This window comes from Podarcis filfolensis, assembly GCF_964270895.1.
Source record: "Podarcis filfolensis genome assembly, chromosome: 4".
NCBI classification, from domain to species: domain Eukaryota; kingdom Metazoa; phylum Chordata; class Lepidosauria; order Squamata; family Lacertidae; genus Podarcis; species Podarcis filfolensis.
This window is the reverse complement of record NC_139607.1, coordinates 71930058-71948696: the sequence shown is the minus strand read 5'-3', so window position 1 is coordinate 71948696 and position 18639 is coordinate 71930058. Positions and strand designations below refer to the sequence as shown.

General features: G+C 41.2%; 1 protein-coding gene across 4 annotated transcripts in view; it reads left to right on the top strand.

The window, feature by feature from the left end:
• Positions 1 to 26: 26 nt before the first annotated feature.
• NME7 (NME/NM23 family member 7) overlaps positions 27 to 18639 on the top strand; it is a 66542-nt gene continuing 47929 nt past the window's right edge. Inside the window, exons 1-4 of one of the 4 annotated variants that reach the window (XM_083611682.1) lie at positions 69 to 190; positions 4220 to 4305; positions 13625 to 13732; positions 17229 to 17395. In XM_083611682.1, coding sequence (XP_083467808.1) covers positions 13730 to 13732; positions 17229 to 17395 — 170 coding nt within the window. In that variant the 5' untranslated portion in view covers positions 69 to 190; positions 4220 to 4305; positions 13625 to 13729. Of the gene's footprint in view, positions 191 to 4219; positions 4306 to 13624; positions 13733 to 15396; positions 15496 to 15576; positions 17396 to 18639 lie in introns of those variants that run through there. The other 3 variants (XM_083611681.1, XM_083611683.1, XM_083611684.1) reach the window with 3 other exon arrangements.

Genomic DNA, 18639 nt, shown 5'->3' with positions numbered 1-18639 from the left:
GCTTTCAACGGAAGTTTATTTTCCGCCACCGCGTCCTATGCGCGCGCCGGGAGGGAGGCGTGGCTTCGGTTGCTAAGAAGCGGTTTTGGTTGGCGGGCGGGCAGAGCTGGACCGTTTTGTTGTTGGAGGGAGCTAGTGTTGCTTGGGCGGAGGCAGAGGAGCGTGAAGGGCAGGCGAGGACTGTACCATGGTGAGTGGGTGTGGGTGTGGGGTTGGAATGATGCATTAGCTAGTCGCCGTGTGTGTGTGTATATAATGCTTCTGCAGTGACTCCCATTGAAGGATGGTATGTTAGCGAAGAAATGGCGCTTAATAGCTCCTCAGTGGGGGTGATATTTTTTGGGGGGGGGGATGTTGTGTTTTGTGACGTCACTGATTACATTTATTTACCTCCTGCCTTTCTTCTGAGGAGCTCAAGGCAGTGGCTTCTGTTACTCTTCTCCCTAATTTTATCCTCACAGCAACCCTGCGAGGTAGGCTAGGCTGGGGTTGAGTGCAAGGCCACCCAGGGAAGCCCATGGCTGAGTGGTGTTATAGTAATAATAATAATAATTTATTATTTATACCCCGCCCATCTGGCTGGGTTTCCCCAGCCACTCTGGGCGGCTTTCAACAGAATATTAAAGTACAATAACCTATTAAACATTAAAAGCTTCCCTGAACAGGGCTGCCTTCAGATGTATTCTAAAAGTCTGGTAGTTGTTTTCCTCTTTGACATCTGGTGGGAGGGCGTTCCACAGGGCGGGCACCACTACCGAGAAGGCCCTCTGCCTGGTTCCCTGTAACTTGGCTTCTCGCAGCGAGGGAACCGCCAGAAGGCCCTAGGTGCTGGACCTCAGTGTCCGGGCAGAACGATGGAGGTGGAGACGCTCCTTCAAGTATTTAGAACTTCAGTGTTCAGAACTTGGACCTTCTTGTTCCTAGCCTGACAGTTTAACCACTGTACCATGGGTGGGGGAAGGATTTTGTGGTCCTCCATGTGGTGTTGGACTCCCAACTCTCACTAGCCCCAGCCTGCATGGTCAGGGGTTATGGGAATTGTGTGGCCCAACAATGTTTGAATGGCCACAAGTTCTTCATCTCTGCATTACACTATACTGGCTCTCCTGGTGGTTTCCTGATAGGTTACCTTCTTCCAAAACCTGGAGAGAGAGAATGATCAGTTTGGAAGAAATGTGACAGCCAACAGTTTGAGCAAGGGGAGGCCAAAGTAGAGAGCAGCCCATGTATATATTAGTCTTTGGGGATTTACTGAATGAATGCAGATTTGCTTCCACTGTGCTCTCCCTGTTTTTGTATAAGGATAGAATGATACTATACTATTACAAATGTAATAAAACAAAGGCAAAGGGAAAAGACTTAAGGGACATGTGTGCTTCAGCACTGAAGAGGACAAACTTCAAGAGAGAACATTTGAAGCCCCAGCAACAGACGATTAGATCTAAACTATGCCAGCCTATGGACTTCAAAGGGGCTTGCTGTAACTGCTGGTCAGTGGATACTGCGATTCCCTTTCATTCGGTCATAATTTTATTTATATGCTGCTTCTTCCATGCAAAAAATCACGCTCAAAGCAGTTTACAACAAAGGAAACAGTAACATTTCTCAAAATCAACAATCACAAGAGCAATGCCATAGTAGCATAATAAAATAACAACATAATAGCAAGTGTAACAACATAAAAAAACCATTTCAGTGCAATAAGTATAATAAGATTACATTAACAACATAAATCTTGCTGGCAATAGGGAGTTTGAGTTTTACCTTGGTCCTAGAAACACCTCTTCCATCATGTGGCTCACCTTTGACGTTGTCTCCTACATCATAATGATGTCAGATGATAGACAGGTGGGTGATGGTGCCCAGATGCCAGAGTTGGTCCATGAAGGGTGGAGGAGATAACCCTTGCTGTAAAGAAAAGTGAAACATAGAACAGTGATGTACTTTGCATGACAATCTGATACATAATAGCAGGGATGCAGACATTCTGTACCTTTCAGACAGAACGTTCTCAGGGTGACTGACTCAAAGCTGCCTTCTTTCAGTCTAATTCATATCCTAGCCTGATTGCTGAAACAGTTCAGAGGGGGGTGGGGGTGGTTTCTCCTACTACCATTTCCATCCTACGGAAGACGTTTCCAGTAGAGATTTGACAGGCATCCTCCCTTTTGACTTTTTATGCTAGCAGGCCTATGTGGCTGTTCAAAATTTTCTGTATCGCTTTTAAAAATTGTTTTATGTTGTTGTACAGTGCCCTGATGGTTTGCGAAATGGTTACTTTAAATTATAAATAAGTACCTTGCAGTGTTATTATGAGAATAAAATAAGTGTTCACGAGTGGGGAGCAGGGGAGCAGGCTAAGAGCGTCATAATAACAACGTAATGTACTTTGGATCAACAAGCTGATTTCTTCTTATTTTTCAGTTATAGCCATTCAGGGTGCATCCTTTAGGCATTACCACTTCATGTGTAAACAGCAAGTTATCTGCTAATGTAGCATGAATTAGGATTTTAAGTAGATAAATTCCTTTACCTGTCTGAGCCACATTTGGGATTTCTTCTACAGAGTGATGACTGATGAGCTGCAGGTGAACATGAGTCATGTGTCATTAGATAATGACTGTCCACCTGACAAACTTGGCCCAAGGGGTGGATGTGGGAGATTAGGGTCCACTCTGCTGACCAGATCCACCCCAGTTATATATCAAACTGTTACTTTAAATATTATATATACAATGTATTCTGAACCATGGCCAGCCCAAGACATTTTGGCACGTGAGACTGACCCCAAAATGGCTCCAGGGAAGAAGGGTGAGGGAAGATCTACATCAGGAACAAGGTGTAGGGGAAGAAAGATCGACATTGGGATCTTCTGCCCTAATGGCTCCTGCCACCTGAAGTAGTTGCCTCACCTTGCTTCATGGGTGGGCCAGCCTTATCTTGAATACTGCAGATATTAAATGGGGATCAGGGAATGGGTATTATGTTGTGGTAGCAAATTTTCAGGGTACTGTTGTATATATGCATTGTGGCCTATAAAATTGGTGCTATAAAATGGAAGGTAGGTGGTACAAAACCACTTTCCTATATAACTGGTTAGATGAAACAAAATGTTTGTGTGTGAACCATTGGGGCCTCAAAAATACCTATTAAATTTATCGAGATTGTATTGGAGTATATATTGCAATTCTTGTGAGTCTGTTGAAAGAATAACGAGTGATTTAGAATACAATATTTACTTATTTGTTTATTCTTCTAAAAAAAAGCATCACATTTTCATCTAATTGTAGATAACTGTGATTAGATGTGATGAAAATAATTTCTAAAAAAATACTTCATACATTTGGTGAATTTCCAAAGTAGGATTATACTGTATTGTATAATAAAAATATCAGTTTTAGAGGATCGTCATCTGGCAAGATGAAAGCTAGCTTCTTTCTTTAGCCTTAGCCCTTTGTCTGCTTTTATTTTTAGCTCAGCTTCTGTGCTTGCGAGTCTGTGATTTAAACTTGCATCATGCATAAAATGAATTTATGTGAAAGTGGGCAGTAATTGTTCTTCAAGCTCACTTCCCCCTCAGCTGGCCCTCTTCCTAAAAGATGACTTTTAAGTGTAACTGATGAGTTTGTTAATGTTCTCAAAATCTCAGGTAGAATTTTCATGATGTAAGCAGCCTCCAGAACGGCCCCTAGTTCAGCAAGAGCAGAATTATGTTTGACTTCAAAGAAGTATGGATAGAAATAAAGGGCTGTATCTAGCTTATTTATTGTTGGAGTAAACCATTGAAATGAATGGACCTAAGCGAATCATTAACAGTATTTTCGATGGGTCTATATTCTGAGTAGGAGTAACAGTGGCTACAATCCCAGTGTTTGTATTTATAGACCGTGGAGAGATTTCTGGGAACTTGTAGTTAGTCACAAAATCTCATGCCCATATCAACCTTGAATTGGGCATGCTGCTGATGCGCCCAGTGCACTGCACTGGTCATTTTTTTTATAAGCCAGGGCCTCACATGCCTCATGTGCAAGAGTAGGAGGCTAGGGTGCTTAAAATGTTTAAATAATGGTGTGAATTTGCTTGAGTATACATTTGATTGGTTATTTGCCTGGGATTTTTTTTTTTTTTGGTCATTTGCCAAAGTGTACTATGTTTCTCTCATATATTTGTTCCCGTCCATAGTTTAACAATAATTAATAAATAAAACAATTTCTCCTAGCTGAGACTTGATATACTCTGACTTCTGTGGAGCACTAGGTGGAGCCCTTTAGCTGACAAACCTGAACCTGCCATTTCTTTTAAAGGGTGAGTGTTTGCCTGCTGCCCATTACATGCTAACCATATTAGTTGGACCCATTTGTAAACATTCCCTATCCTTGGAGCATTGGAAAACATACTGTGGTAGCTGGAATTACTTTTAAATCGTGTTAGCTGATGCACTTATGGAAAAACATTCCATGAGCAACAGTTCTGTTGTGCAAACAGTTCCATGGGCAACAGTAGTGCCACACGATCAGCATTGTTCTGTTTCATAAATGCTTACAATTTAAATGAGACAATCCTCTGTTAATCCATTCAGAATAATAAATAGCACCATTTTACTAAGGGAAAAGATAATACCAATGGAACCAAAGGGAGCAAATGACCGGAAATCCAGTTTAAGTCAGAAAGGTAAAGTACCTACTTCCTGGTGGTCTAATTTCCCCTGTGCTTGCTATAATGGTTATTGATTCTAGTGGAAACCCAGTAGCAGGACGGCAGGTCATTCTCAGTGACAGAAGGCTCCAGATTTAGTCCTTGACATGAAAGGATCAGATAGCTGATAATAGGGAAGGCATCTCTATTTGAAACCCATGAGATTTTCTGCCAATCCAATATAGGACTGCTCTGCAAGTGTGACTAAGACTTATGCCCTGGTCTGTTTATGCATCTCTGCCATATGCAGCCCCTGTTCAAGCAACCACATTGTAGCAGAAATGTTAGAAACATCTGGTTCTGTGTACTGCAGCTGGTTACATTGAATATCTGAAATGGAAATGAATCATTTGTTCCTGATCGCTTATAAGACAACTGATCACAAATGTCATTGTTCTTTTGAACTGAGAGAGGGCTTGTGGTAGAAATCATGCAGAATGGCCCTTCATGTTTTGGCAAAAAAGGAAATTTATAGTGTAACTTTTAAATGGGCTAATTTTATGAGTTGATCTGAATAAATAAGGTTATTATTTTGTTGTTAAGGTTGTTGTATTTTGTATTAAGGTTGTTATTTTGTACTTGTGCACTTATTTCCAGGAATTTATACTGTGCCTGTCATTTGGAATCCTCTTGGTCCCCCACCCCCCGCAAACTTTCCATTTTCATCATTCATTACGTTACTCACTGTACTAAAGATATTAGATAAAGCTTTTTTTTTTACACATACATACACCTGTTCAATATTAACTTGGTATCTGTCTTTATGATAGAGGATTTATGAGTATGCCATCAGACATTGTCTGCGCTGGCTGAAATCTGTATTCGGCTGAATTGCTCAAGGGTTAATATTTGACACAACACGAGGTGAAAGAAGCGTTTTAACTTTAATGACAGCCTTGGCAGGAGACTATTTGGTTAAACTATAGTACACAATGCATGCTGGCTCAAAATGTTCCCAGTTGCGAAGGAGAAAGGGATTGGCTGAGCTCTTGGCCTTCTGTGCAGCAAGGTAATAAATTTTTAATAGGCCATGATACTCTCAGAACGTTCAAGGTAAATGCTAAACGTGTGCTCTTTGGAACCGCCTTTCCAGCTATTTGGTGCTAACACACACCGGTATCAGCTGGCTGAAGGTCACCTTTCACCTTCACTGCAGTTTCAGGAGAGTCCACGTGTTTTAGAAGTGCTTGGGAAAAGTGGAATGCAGAAGAGCAACGTAGCGTGGTGGGTAGAGTGCCTGGCTTGGATCTCAGCCACTTGAGTTGAAATCTCTCATTCATGTGCACTCCTATGTCCGTTGCCCTCTGTGCATTCAAGGAATGGTGGGATAGAAGTCTGATTTGTAATTGCATTCTGAAATGATAGTGAAAAAGTACGCATTGGAGGAGTGGTGTTGAAAGGTGCAGTGTGCGATTTGTGAATATTTCCTTTCAAAGACCCATATGTTCATAAACGAACACACATTTTTATTTCTAACTTCTGGTTCCAAACCTCTGTAGGGAAAAACCTAGACGAGAAGGCCTCAACAAATCATAGAATCATAGAGTTGGAAGAGACCACAAGGGCCATCGAGTCCAACCCCCTGCCAAGCAGGAAACACCAACAGAGCACTCCTGACATATGGTTGTCAAGCCTCTGCTTAAAGACCTCCAAAGGAGGAGACTCCACCACACTCCTTGGCAGCAAATTCCAAATGTCTGCGTTCGTTTCAGTAAACTGCTCTAGCACCTACTGAGGCCTCCTCATTTTATTTTTCACTGGCTTTCAAAAGTGTGTGGCCAGTTATGGTTGTGTACAAGGCTCCTTACTCAAGTGTCCTGCTGCCAGCATTTGAAATTTGCCTGGTGCATTTTCCTCCTGGCTATTGGCCACTTGTGACCACTAAGTGAAGATGGCCAGGTGCCCGACGTCTCCACCATCTGGAGGTGCATGCCTGGGGATCCTTGGATCGTGACTGTTTTCACACACTAAACAACACATCCTGTAGAATTCTATCCATTATATTTTATCTGTGCAATCAGAATGAATTTCAGGAACCAAAAAGTCATATTGAAAACTGCGTTCAAGCTGTCTGGCCCCCAAATGGCGTCTAGGCATTCCATTTTTGCAACTGTAACTCCTGGTTTAAGGAGCTACTTGGCGCTTAGCTTATATATCTGAGTTTCTAACACTGGCTGCTGCCCCTTTGTGGAAGCCCCATTTTGCCTGCCTGCATGTTCCTATAATACCCTGCTAGTATCAAGTTTTATTCTCCCCACTCTGAAAATTCTGCTTATTAAAATGGGCAAGTATTGCTGTCTTGAGGAGCACTTTGTTCTTATTAAAGGTAACATTTAGAACTTGTTCTATATTCAGTGAGAGCAGAGGGGCCAATTTTAGCACAACCTTCTTGGTTTTAATTACAAGACTCTGATTCTCAAACATGCTTGTGTAATTTGTCATCTGTGGTTTGCAATGCTCTTTTATTTGGCTGGTACAACTTGTGAAGAGACGTGGCCTTGCCAAGCAGCAGTAATCCCATATTCACACCACATAGTGCTGCTTATGCCTGTGTGGGCTGGCATCTTTTATCTGTCAGAGATTCATCTCTCCTCTGTCAGAGACAAAGCATAGAACTATGCATCCATAACTGTTTCCAGTAGGATACTAGTTACACAATCATTCTGCCCAAAAACTGGGTTGAGGAGAGCTTCGGAAGCTGAGTCAGACAATTGGTCCATTAGTTCAGTTTCCATTGAATGGCTGTGGCTCTCCCAAGATTTCAGGCAGTTTTCCCCCATGCAAGGCAGGTGCTCTGCCATTGACTGAACTAGGTAAACCTGGTATCCTTCAGTTAATACATACAGAAACTGAGCAAGAGAGTCGTCACCTTTTGTCTCTCTGAAATAAAATATTTCCACATATGTGGCTTAGCCCTTCGGTGTAAAAAATGCCTTTTAGGTTGCTTCTTTATGCAGAATAAATAAATGGCTAAAGGGATTAAAAAGAAATATCTACCCAGTGAATGAAATAGTGTTAACGTCAATGTAGTGTAGCAATAGACCAGGTTCTGAATTTCTGCATTCCATCTAATTTATCCTCTGGACTATAGAAATTGCTGAGAAGCTCTAATTAGTACTAGTCTGAATAAAGAAGGTTTTCACATTCCACCTGAAATCCAACAGTGGAGAGTTTATCTGGGCCTCATGGGAAGTTCTGTGAATTGATTATCACAGCGTACTCTTCATTAGCTGAAATAGCACTGAATGAGATTCTACACTGAATGGCTCCATGTTACAGAATTAAACATCCTTTATCCTCTGCTCCTGTTGATTTGTTTTCCCAGGGCCTCTTTTTTCCAGAAGATAAAAAATCTTGGAATTCATATGGGCAAAGGCTCTCCTGAAGGTACACTGGGCCTAAGCCACATTTCAAGATGTTCACATTTCACAGAGTTTTTCCTTGTTCTGTAAATCTGTGCTACTCACTTTCTGCAGGTATGCTGAAATGTAACACCACAGTCCTCTTTATTTAATTTCTCTGATGCCCTCAAAGCTACTGCTTATATAGTCATTAAGTAAAGTAGCACTGAAGGGAACCACACCCCCAGAGTTTCACTTTACCGCATTACACATACTTTGCTTTGTCTTAGACGTTTTTGATAAATCTAATTCCATCGCTTTAATTTGGGGATTATTGAGGCATGTAGGTGGTTGAGCTATTTTGCCCACAATTACACAGTATGTCAAGAAAAAAGCTGGGAACATAACGTGAGAGTATTGGTGCTTTGCTTTCCCATATCGTTCATTAGCCTTTCCTTTCACTAAAGTGCAAAAGAAGCCGAATGCAGTGTTTCTTATAGTTCTGAACATTTTATTATGGAGTAGCAGAGGAAGGCCATGGGGTGCTTTGCCATTTTACTAATATAGCTTAAATTGGCACAATCTTGTTTCCTTTCTTTATTGATCTTGGTAACAGTTTGTACAAATGCTTTTTTGTCTTCCAAATCTCTCTATAAAATGGCAGCCTATTTTTCTTCCTTAGGAACTAATTATTTGGGGAATGATCCTTCCTGCACAGCGTAGCTCCATTCCACAGGTGAATCCCCACTGAGTTTTTAAGCAGAAATTGGATGGTCATCCTTCATGCATTCTTTAGTTGAGATTCCTGCATCGCAGGGGGTTGGACTAGATGATCCTCAGGACGCCTTCCAACTCTGCAATTCTTTGGTTCTGTGCTTTAACCTGGTCCCCATTCTCTTGGATTACGGGGGCCTTTAAATGCACGTCATGACAGTTCTCCAGAGTAATTTTGGGTCAAGCAGCCTACTTCCAACCCGAAATAGATGCTACATTGGATACTGAGTCTTGAGCAGTGTTGTCTGTCCTGTTGTATGAGGAAAGTTCCAGTTGTTGACACCTAAGTATGTGAACAAAACAGTTGGGGCTAATGTCCGTCATGGCTGTATACTGGAGGAGAGAATTCAGTTGGTTACTGCAGCATAATTGAGGGGAAGGAGTAATACATACCTCCTTAAAAGTAGCAATTGTAAGACCACTGCTGAAAACTCTTGGTCCCCTTGTGCTGGAATATTGTACCCCTGTTTTTCTTTTGCCTGGTGTGTGTGGTCCTATGGCTGGTGGCTTATTGGCTAAAGGCAGTGACTTATGAAATGGGTTGTCTAATGTGCATTCATGTCCTGCTTGCCCCCTTCCCATAGAAATCTTGCTTGCCACTGTGAGAGCACGATGCTGGATGGGCTTTTGGTTTGATCCATGAGGGCTCTTCTTATGTAAATCTATTTCAAGCCAGCTTCAAGCCTAGGTTTGGGTTAAAGGCTGCCATTTTCCCCTTGGTGGTTTACCTGCACTGTTGGTCCTCATGGATCTCTCTGTGGCTTTGAGACTATTTGCTTTGGTATCCTTCTGGATCACCTGCATACATTATTAGTGAAGGTACTGTTTTACTGTAGTAGTAGTCAGGAGATGGTGCTGGAAGAGAATTGATCTTCCCTGTGGAAACTTTCCTTTGCAGTTCAATTCTTCCAGGCTCCTCCTTGTTTTCCATGCTTTTTAACCTCTGCATGAACTGCTGCACAAGATCATTTGAGGAAATGTATCATCGGTTTTATTGTATGCCACTTTGAGTGCAATTTTAATGCAGAAAAGTGGGATATAAATAAGTAATAATTAAGGGAATTAAAATCTGCCAGAGAGATGTTGCTTCAGGTGGTACTGCCATCTGAAGTATCTGTAAATAGAGCTTTTGTGGCACTGGTATACTGCGTTGTGAAGTGTTCTGCTGAGGGAAATTCACTATTCCATTGTGATCTTTATGGATCCTTTAAAAACGTCTTTTTTAAAAATTCTGCCAGACTTTTTGAGAAGCAGGATTGGCTCTGGTTTAACAGGAGATGAATTGGTGCCAGCATTTTGTGTACTTTGTATTACAGATGAATGTTTAATGATGTTTTATGATTACTTTATTGTAAGCTCCTTTGAGGATCTTTATGGCTCAAAAGCAATCTTAATCTAAATCATAATCTAAATATGATGATATTGAGCCAGTTAGTTTACTTTTCCCTTCTAAAGCAACATTTAAGCTGTAATCCTATACTTGTATACCTGGGTGTAAGCCCCATTAAACTTAGTGGAAGTTTCTTCTGAGTAAACCTGACCTCGATGTGTCGGACGTGGGAAAGGCTGTGTGCATGTGTTTCCCAAGGAGCTGAAGCCCTGCTCTTAACCAGGATGTTTGGTTTTCTTTTCCACCTTCTTTATTTTCTTTACTCACTTAGCCTCTTTTATAGAAACAAGCCATTTACCATTAGCATATATTTAAATGAATTGATATGCACAGTGGTTTTCCTGCTCCTCTGGGTGAGGCAGTGACCTTAAATAGGAGTTGCTAAACAACCAAGTTTACTTACTTCTCTTTGCAGCTTTACAGGAGGTATAAAGGATTATGCTTCTTATGTGCAATTGGTCATATATAGTGTAAATAAAATTTACACTAAAAAGAAACATTAAACCAAGGTCAGTGTGAAGGTAAATAATGTGGCTAGGTAATTACTTTAGTATTTCTCTATTGGTATTTGATGTTCAGGGTCATTTGAGGAGCTTGGCTTGGAGTTAATGATGATTTCTTCTCAAAAGTTTATGCCTTTCCTTGTCTTGGAAATGATTCTATAATGGGGAAACGACTCTGGCAATGCTGTCTACTTTACTTTCTGTATTTTGAATCAGTTCATCCTGACTAATTATAATATTTACAAAGCCCTCTTTAACAAAAAATATAGGGTACATCTACTTTTTCAGGAAGTAGTAGCCTTCCTGGGGTGGGAATATATAATGTAAAACCTTTAAATCCTCAAATAGCACGTAGGTAGCATAAAAGAAATGGGGGGGGGACCTTTGGCAGAATGACAGGTGAGTGATTGGCATCTGTGGAAATTGCCGTTAGAATAGAGCGTTGACAAGGGCAACAAAAGCTTCTCAGGTTGCTGCTATGCCTCAGCCTGAGTTGGATAAACAGCAGTAAGGATAAGGAAGAAGAATTTTCCATGCTCTTTCATGTAGGATTCTGCAGACTGGGGTGATAATGATGACTTGCTGCCTCTTTTTCAGTACAGGCAAAGTATGGAAGCAGATTCTGAGCTGGGGAAAGCAGGCTGAGTCACAAAGGGGGTTGCAACTGTTTTCTTCTGCTCCATTGGGAAATGAATAGCACAGAACTGCTTCTTTGAATGTCATCAGCTCTTATGGAATGCTGGTGGTTTAAATGGCAGGTTTTGACTAATCTCCATTTATAGGTGGGGAGAAGGTCAAGGTTTGCAAATCAGGATTGTTGGGAGTATTGCCACCTTGATTGCTGGGAATGGCTGGGCAGGGGAGTGCCAAGGATTTAAACAAAATAACCCTAATCTTCCTGTATGGCTGGGAATGTTCTACAAGATGACAGTCATCTCTGAGCAAAGAGTGGTTTCTGGGACCTGGGCTGCAAGGCTGTGTGTGAGTGAGTGAGCGAAGAGGAGAGAGAGAGAATCATTGTACTTTCAACTTGGGCAGAGAGAGAAGAGAGAAAATAATTGATCTGTCATTAGCTACACGAAGGTACACCCTTGAAAATGTCTGCATAAGAACATTAGAAGAGCCCTCCCCAATGAGAATGAGGTCCCATGTATAGCCCAGTCTTCTGTTCTCACAGTAGCCAACCAAGGGTGAAGCCAACAAACAGGACATAAGCACAGTAAGACTCTCCATCAACTGGTATTCAGGGACATATATGGTAGCATATAGCTAGCCATTTATAGTCTTTTCCCTGATGAATTTATGTAATCTCTTTTTAAAGTCATCCAAGTTGTGGACAGCATCACACCTTGTGGAAGCAAATCCCATGGTTTTAATGATGCATCGCATAAAGTAGTAAGATCAAGAATTCCTTTCTGGCAGTCTGGTGCAAAATTAGGTGTGCTTTTATCTCCATTATAGCCTGTAAGAGAGCACATCCCAGCTTCTGCCAGCCTAGCAGTTTGAAAGCATACCTGTGCAAGTAGATAAATAATACCACTGCGGTGGGAAGGTAAACAGCATTTCTGTGCACTCTGGCACTCGTCACGGTCCTCTGTGCGCCAGTAGCAGTTTAGGTGTGCTGGCCACATGACCCTGCCTGTGGGCAAACCTGCAGTGAGATGAGCACTGCATCCCATAGTTGCCTTTGCCTGGACTTAACCGTCTGGAGATCCTTTACCTTTTTACCTTTTTTATATTACAAAGTCCCCATAAGTCTCCAGGGGCCTCTCCCTCCACAGGAAACTAAACTTTGGAACTTCTTGCTGCTTGGGGAAGTGGGAAACACTTATGCCAAGTGTTCTGTTCTTAGACGCTTGAACCAGTCCCTTCCCTTGCTCCCATTCTTGTCTTCCTTTATCAGATCCATTCTTTGTTCTTTGTGTTTGCCCCATATGTTGCATGCCTTCCTGACAAAGAGCCGTGTCATCATCAAGTGTACAGAACCCACCACTATTGGCTTGAGATATGTGTTTAAACAATGACAATAATTCTCATTTGACTGCAGAGGTTGGTAGTGTTTACTTTCAGGGTTTGGTCAGGGAGAGTGTATTTCATCTCAAATTCCAGAGTAGGACTTCCTGAAAAAAGTCAGTACTGTAGTGCTAAAATATAGCTGAATGTAGATATGAAATCTGCCTGGGGCATATACCCTGGATAGATTAAAAAGCATATTGGGAAAGGGGATTGGAGGGGCTGCTATTCGCAAGAGAAATCATGATATCCATCTGCACATAAAAATCTCCCGATGTGCTTTTGCCCATTTTACCTACTGAGGCTGTCTTTTCTGCATAGTGCTATATTGTGCAGTGCAGTGTGGGCGAGGGTTGCTGCAGAGAAGTAGACGTGCCGTAATGTGACACATAATTTTCATGGCAAGCCCTGCCCATATTAAAGATCATGGCCTAGGTAGGAACTTGATGGGAAAAATTGGAAAGACTAAAGCTGCTATTGTGAGGCCTCTTCCCCTGGCAGATGTCTGTGGGTGAGGTGGTGTCACCTCAGTAAGAGTCATTGGCTTATGTTTAAAATAGCTTAAGGCAGAATGTAATGGTAATAGTAGTCATACTTCGCATTTAGATAACTCTTTTCAAGTGATCAAATTCTTTATGTACTTTTATCTCTCAGTAATCACTAGAATGGCCCTGCAAAGTCAACAGTAGTTGTAGTCTCCATATTGCAGTCTCCATATTGTTCCTTTTGGGAAACCTCAGCGTCTGAATGATGTGTTGCTCTGGCCTAGCAATGTTGTTGCTATGTGCTGTGCCTCAGATGTATTTGCTGGTCGATCAACCTTTCATTTGGATGAAGTGCATTTTCCTGAATTGTCTTTTATGAGATTACCACTAAATTCCTACGTTCCTCTTTTCCCTTTCTTTCAGAGCCAGGATGAAAGATACGCTTTCATTGCAGAGTGGTATGATACAAATGCTTCACTTTTTCGACGCTATGAGCTTCTGTATTACCCAAAAGATGGATCAGTGGAGATGGTAAGACTTCTTCTTGTTGTTGTTGTTTGAATTTCTATACCGCCCTATACCCGGAGGTCTCAGGGTGGTTATAAGACAACCTTGCAGATTGCATTAGTTGAGAGCAAAATAGGCTACCCTTGGCATTATAGGTTTGGTCTTATGTGAAGCCAAAAACACAAGAATTGCTATTCTCTCTTAGCCGCTAAATTGTCCTAGAAGAAAAAAAAGCTTTTTTTAGGGCCTCCTGATGATACCATAAAACATCTTGGTGGTGGTGGTGATAAAGGTTATTGTCAAACTAGGACTAATTGAACAGCCTTGCTTGAGATTCATTCATCCACTGAGTACATGGAAGACTTATTTTGAGCGCCAGCCATGGAGGTGTGAACCTATGATTCTGCTGCCTTTCCCGGGCTTCCTGTATGCATAGCTATTTACCATGGGGATGGTGAAAGCTTTGTCATGAACTGGCTCATATAAGGCAGGGTTTCTCTTAATTGAAGACACATGGCGCCACTGCCTCACTGAAGCTAAGCAGGTCAGGATCTGGTCAGTGCCTGGACAGGAGACAACCTGGGAACTACATGCATGCTGCCTTGAGTTCAGTGATGAAAAGAAGGTGATATATGAATTTAAACTATCAAGCCAATATATGGTTTCCAAGGTTTGTCTAGCTTCACCTTATTGGCCTCTGTTTTAAGAGTTGCACAGAAGACAGAGATTATGGCTGATCATGTGGAGTCCTACCCATGTGGTTCAGAGAGAGGATGGAGTTACCTTTCTTTTGTGCTCTTATATTCTCTTCTGCATTCTGTTTCAGTGAAATTGCCAATTACTGCAATTGTTCCTGGTGTCAGAAGAAACAAGATATAGTGTACTAATAATAGCAGAATCAAAATCAGGGAAAGAATGGCTGCATTTTATGCCAATAAAAATTATTTCTTTGGTTGGTAAGAGGGCATCTTAATTCTGGGGTGTCAGAAACTCACTTTCCTCTTTGCAAACAGAAATTGGTTCAGTAATGCATCTACTTATATGGCCATCTTTCATTCCCTAATGAATGCTTATCTTTACCAAGTTGTTAAAGAAGAAAGCAAGTGATAAAGGAAACTCATTGTAAGACATACTGTCAGTCAGTTTATTACCCTATGTTAACCCCCTCCCCCAAATGTCCTTCTTAGAATTCAATTTCAGATGCTTAATGATTTGTAGACCATTAAGATCTGGGACCCATGCACATATCACACAGCTCCTGTAGACAAGCTAATGCTGAAACTCATTGAGCGTTGGGCTGCTTTGGGAGGAAGTAGTTGGGGCGGGGGGATAAAACTAATTAATATTAATCATAAATGGAAGCAGCAACCATCTGAAAAAAGGAGACGTTCCAGTGTGCCTGTAGAAACTCATTCATGTCCCTAAATGGGTTCTTCGGTTCTAAGCCAGCCTAGTTCACTTACTCTTGGTTATTAAAGAAAGCAACAGGGAGAGGAATAAATCTGCAAGCTGTATTTACCAAATCAGATGTTGATTTTGCTTTTGTTTACCCACTTTGCTCTGCACCTGCCTCTTTGTTTTAATCAGATTTATAAATAGCTTAAGGTGTACAAAGCATATAAAAACCTCAGAAGAAGGGGAATTGTTTTGTTGTTTTTAATCTTCCAATTTGTCACACTTCTTGGTAGCGATTGAGAAGAAACTGGAGCATTTGCAGTAAATACCAGAAGCTCTGGCAAATATTATGGAACAGAGCCAGGAAGTAATTGGGATCCAGTATTTTGAAGGTACATTGGAGGAAACAATAACTTTATTATTTGACTACAGTAGCAAGCCTACTATTGGATTTTGAGTGCCAAATAAGCTAGAGTAAAAATAAGTTTTGTGTTCAGTCGTGTTCAGACATTCTGTGTTGAAGCAGTTTGGTTCCCCTTTCTCTCATTCCAAGTGCCTTCAGTTTGGGATGGTTATTGAAAGTATTTGTTTATTTGGATTTATGATCTTCAGTCAGTTTGAGGAATATCCAAAAGGTTACTTTTGAAAGTGATAAATGGTAAGACAACTCAGTATATTCAGTTATTGCTGTAGTACTATATGCAACTGGATCTGCTATTATGTGTTGGAGAGTGATGCTTCAATCCTGTGCACACTAACCTGAATATAAGCTGTTTTGGACACAGTGGGCTTATTCACAGTGGGCTTATTCATACCTTGTGTATGATTATGAATGATGATAATAAATGTGTACACATAGTAAAAATGTAAAGGCATGTATACAATGTGTCTTCCTTTCTGGCTTGGAAAAAGTGACTCCATATAAAGATAATTTTGGCCATATTTGCAAGTAATCAGATTTACATTTTTAATAAATATGCTCATCAGTAGGAATTGTTTTTAGGAAAAGCTATGAACAGAATTTGTGTTGCCATATTTTTTTTAAAAAGTATGGTTAAAACTGCAACCCCACTTGAGAGTAAGTCCCATTAAGTTAAGATTACCAGATTTTTTTTTCAGTTGAATCCAGGGACACTTTTCAGCTGCCTCCTAAATAGATAGATTTTGTCAGGGGACTGATTTGTAAATTCGGGGACTGTCCCCAGGAAATGGGGACGTCTGGTAACCTTACATTAAATTCAGCCAGGCTTACTTCCAAGTACACATGTATATGACTGCACTGTGAAGCAGATCATTTAGTTCAGCTCATGATACTTCTATTTTTTCTGTGCCTCAAACCATTTGGTATAGGTGCATTAGAAAAAGGATCTCTATAAATGCAGATTGTGAAGTATGAAGTATTGTAGAATCCAGTACTTCAGAATCTTGTTCTTTAATTATTATTTTTTATGCATCCCTCTTACTTTCCAAAGAACTCAAGGTGGCTACCAAGTCAGAATACAAAAAAATAAAATTAAATCTAAAACAACTCCCAGTTTAAATCCCATAATAAAAACTAAAAACCAAGAAAGCACAGTAAGTCTAGCACAGCCCAACACCAGGACCTCCCCCTCAACCAGCCATCAGCCAAATAACTTTTTGAAGAGCTATGTCTTTTCTAGCCACGACCTTAGCCCCAGTTCCCTTCCTATTGAAGGAATATAATTTTTGGGGCCTGACACATTTTGCTAGGCATTCTGCAGGATAGGTATCATCCTAGAGTACGTCCCAGCACTGGTTACTGTCAGCCTTGCCTTCTGAAGTTGAAGAATCTGCAGCAGTGCCTCAGATGAAGTTTGGAGCCTTCAGAAAGAAATGTATGGAAGGAAGTGGCTCTTAAGGTACCCAAGTCCCAGGCTGCTTAGCGCTTTAAAGCCCTAACCCCAAGCAACTTGAATCGAGCACAGAAGCAAACTGGTAGCTGGTGCTAGTTTTGAAAAATTGGCACAGGCACATAACAGTAGTCAAAGTAACTTTTAGAAAACAGTATCTGTTTCTCTTTGTGCATGATATTCTTCTTCTTCTTTTTAAAAGCAAAGGTATTTTAGACCTGCATGTAGATTATTCAGTCTCTTTACCTTACCAGTATGACATGAAGAACCGCTGCCGATTCCTAAATCGCATCAAATATGAAGATCTGCAGTTTAAAGATTTGTTTGTGGGCAACAAAATTACTATCTTCTCACGCCACCTCAATTTGGTTGACTATGGGGATCAATATACTTCCCGCATGTTGGGCAGTCGCAAAGAAAGGTGAGAGGATATATTCTTTGAACCTCTTATTTTCTACCTTATAAACTTGAGGCTATTGAGATGTCTGTGCTCCTTCATTCTCTTGCTGGCCAGGGTGCCTGGACCAGCTGGTAGCCTCCAAGAGAGAAAGGGCAAAGAGAGAGCCTTGCTACAGTGATTGCTTATTAGGAATGCATCCTCATTTCCTCTCCTCTCTCTGTGCACAGCCCTCTAGGAGTTTATTGTCCAAATGTCACACTAGTTAAAGCACAACACCCACTCCTCAGCAAACTCTTTCTCTCGGCCCCCTAAGGAGAAAGAGCGTGATGTGCACCCCCTAAATTCTGGTTATATTTCAGTTACCCTTCAATCTCTAGGGAAAGAATAAGAACCTTAAGTGCTAGCACTCAAGTGAGACAGCAAGATACTCCCTGGATGTTGATGATTAATTTGTTAATCATCTTCTATACAATCTTCTCAAGGCTATAAACAATAAAAATACAATATTACCTTAGAGGGTTGTCAAAAGCCAATATCTCCCTCAGCTAAGTGACCCTCCAGCCCACAGTGTGAGAAAGAATATTAACAATGAACGTTACTGTGATGTTGTCACAACCCAAAATACCTCTCTGCAGCCCCCTCTCTATTCAATATGGGAATAATAGAACTGCACTACAAAAGAGCAGGAGACAGGGAGACACTCATTTTCCTGGTGTGAGACACCATGATTACTGCCCCACAGTATGCCAATTTAACAGGCCTCCAGAGGGCAAGGCTATCACCCAAGTGCACATCCTGTTGCCACCATTCTCCCCTTCCCATCCAACTTTTTGTCATATGTGCCACTTGAGAGCCAGCATGGTATAGTGGTTAAGAGCAGCGGACTCGTAATCTGGTGAACCGGGTTCGCTTCCCCGCTCTTCCACATGCAGCTGCTGGGCTAGTCATACTTCGCTGAAGTCTCTCAGCCTCACTCACCTCACAGAGTGTTTGTTGTGGGGAAGGAAGGGAAAGGAGATTGTTAGCCGCTTTGAGACTCGTTAAGGCGAGTGAAAGGCGGGATATCAAGTCCAAACTCTTCTCCCTCTTCTTCTTCTGCTTGTACTGGTCAGATATTTGATCCAAAACCTTCAGCTGGTTATATGAAGGATAAAAATGAATATAACAGACATAATAACATATTTTTGAAATGGTATTTGTTGGAGATTTACTTAAGCTCATATTTTGACAACTTATTTTGACTTTATTGGTTTATTTCCCTTCCC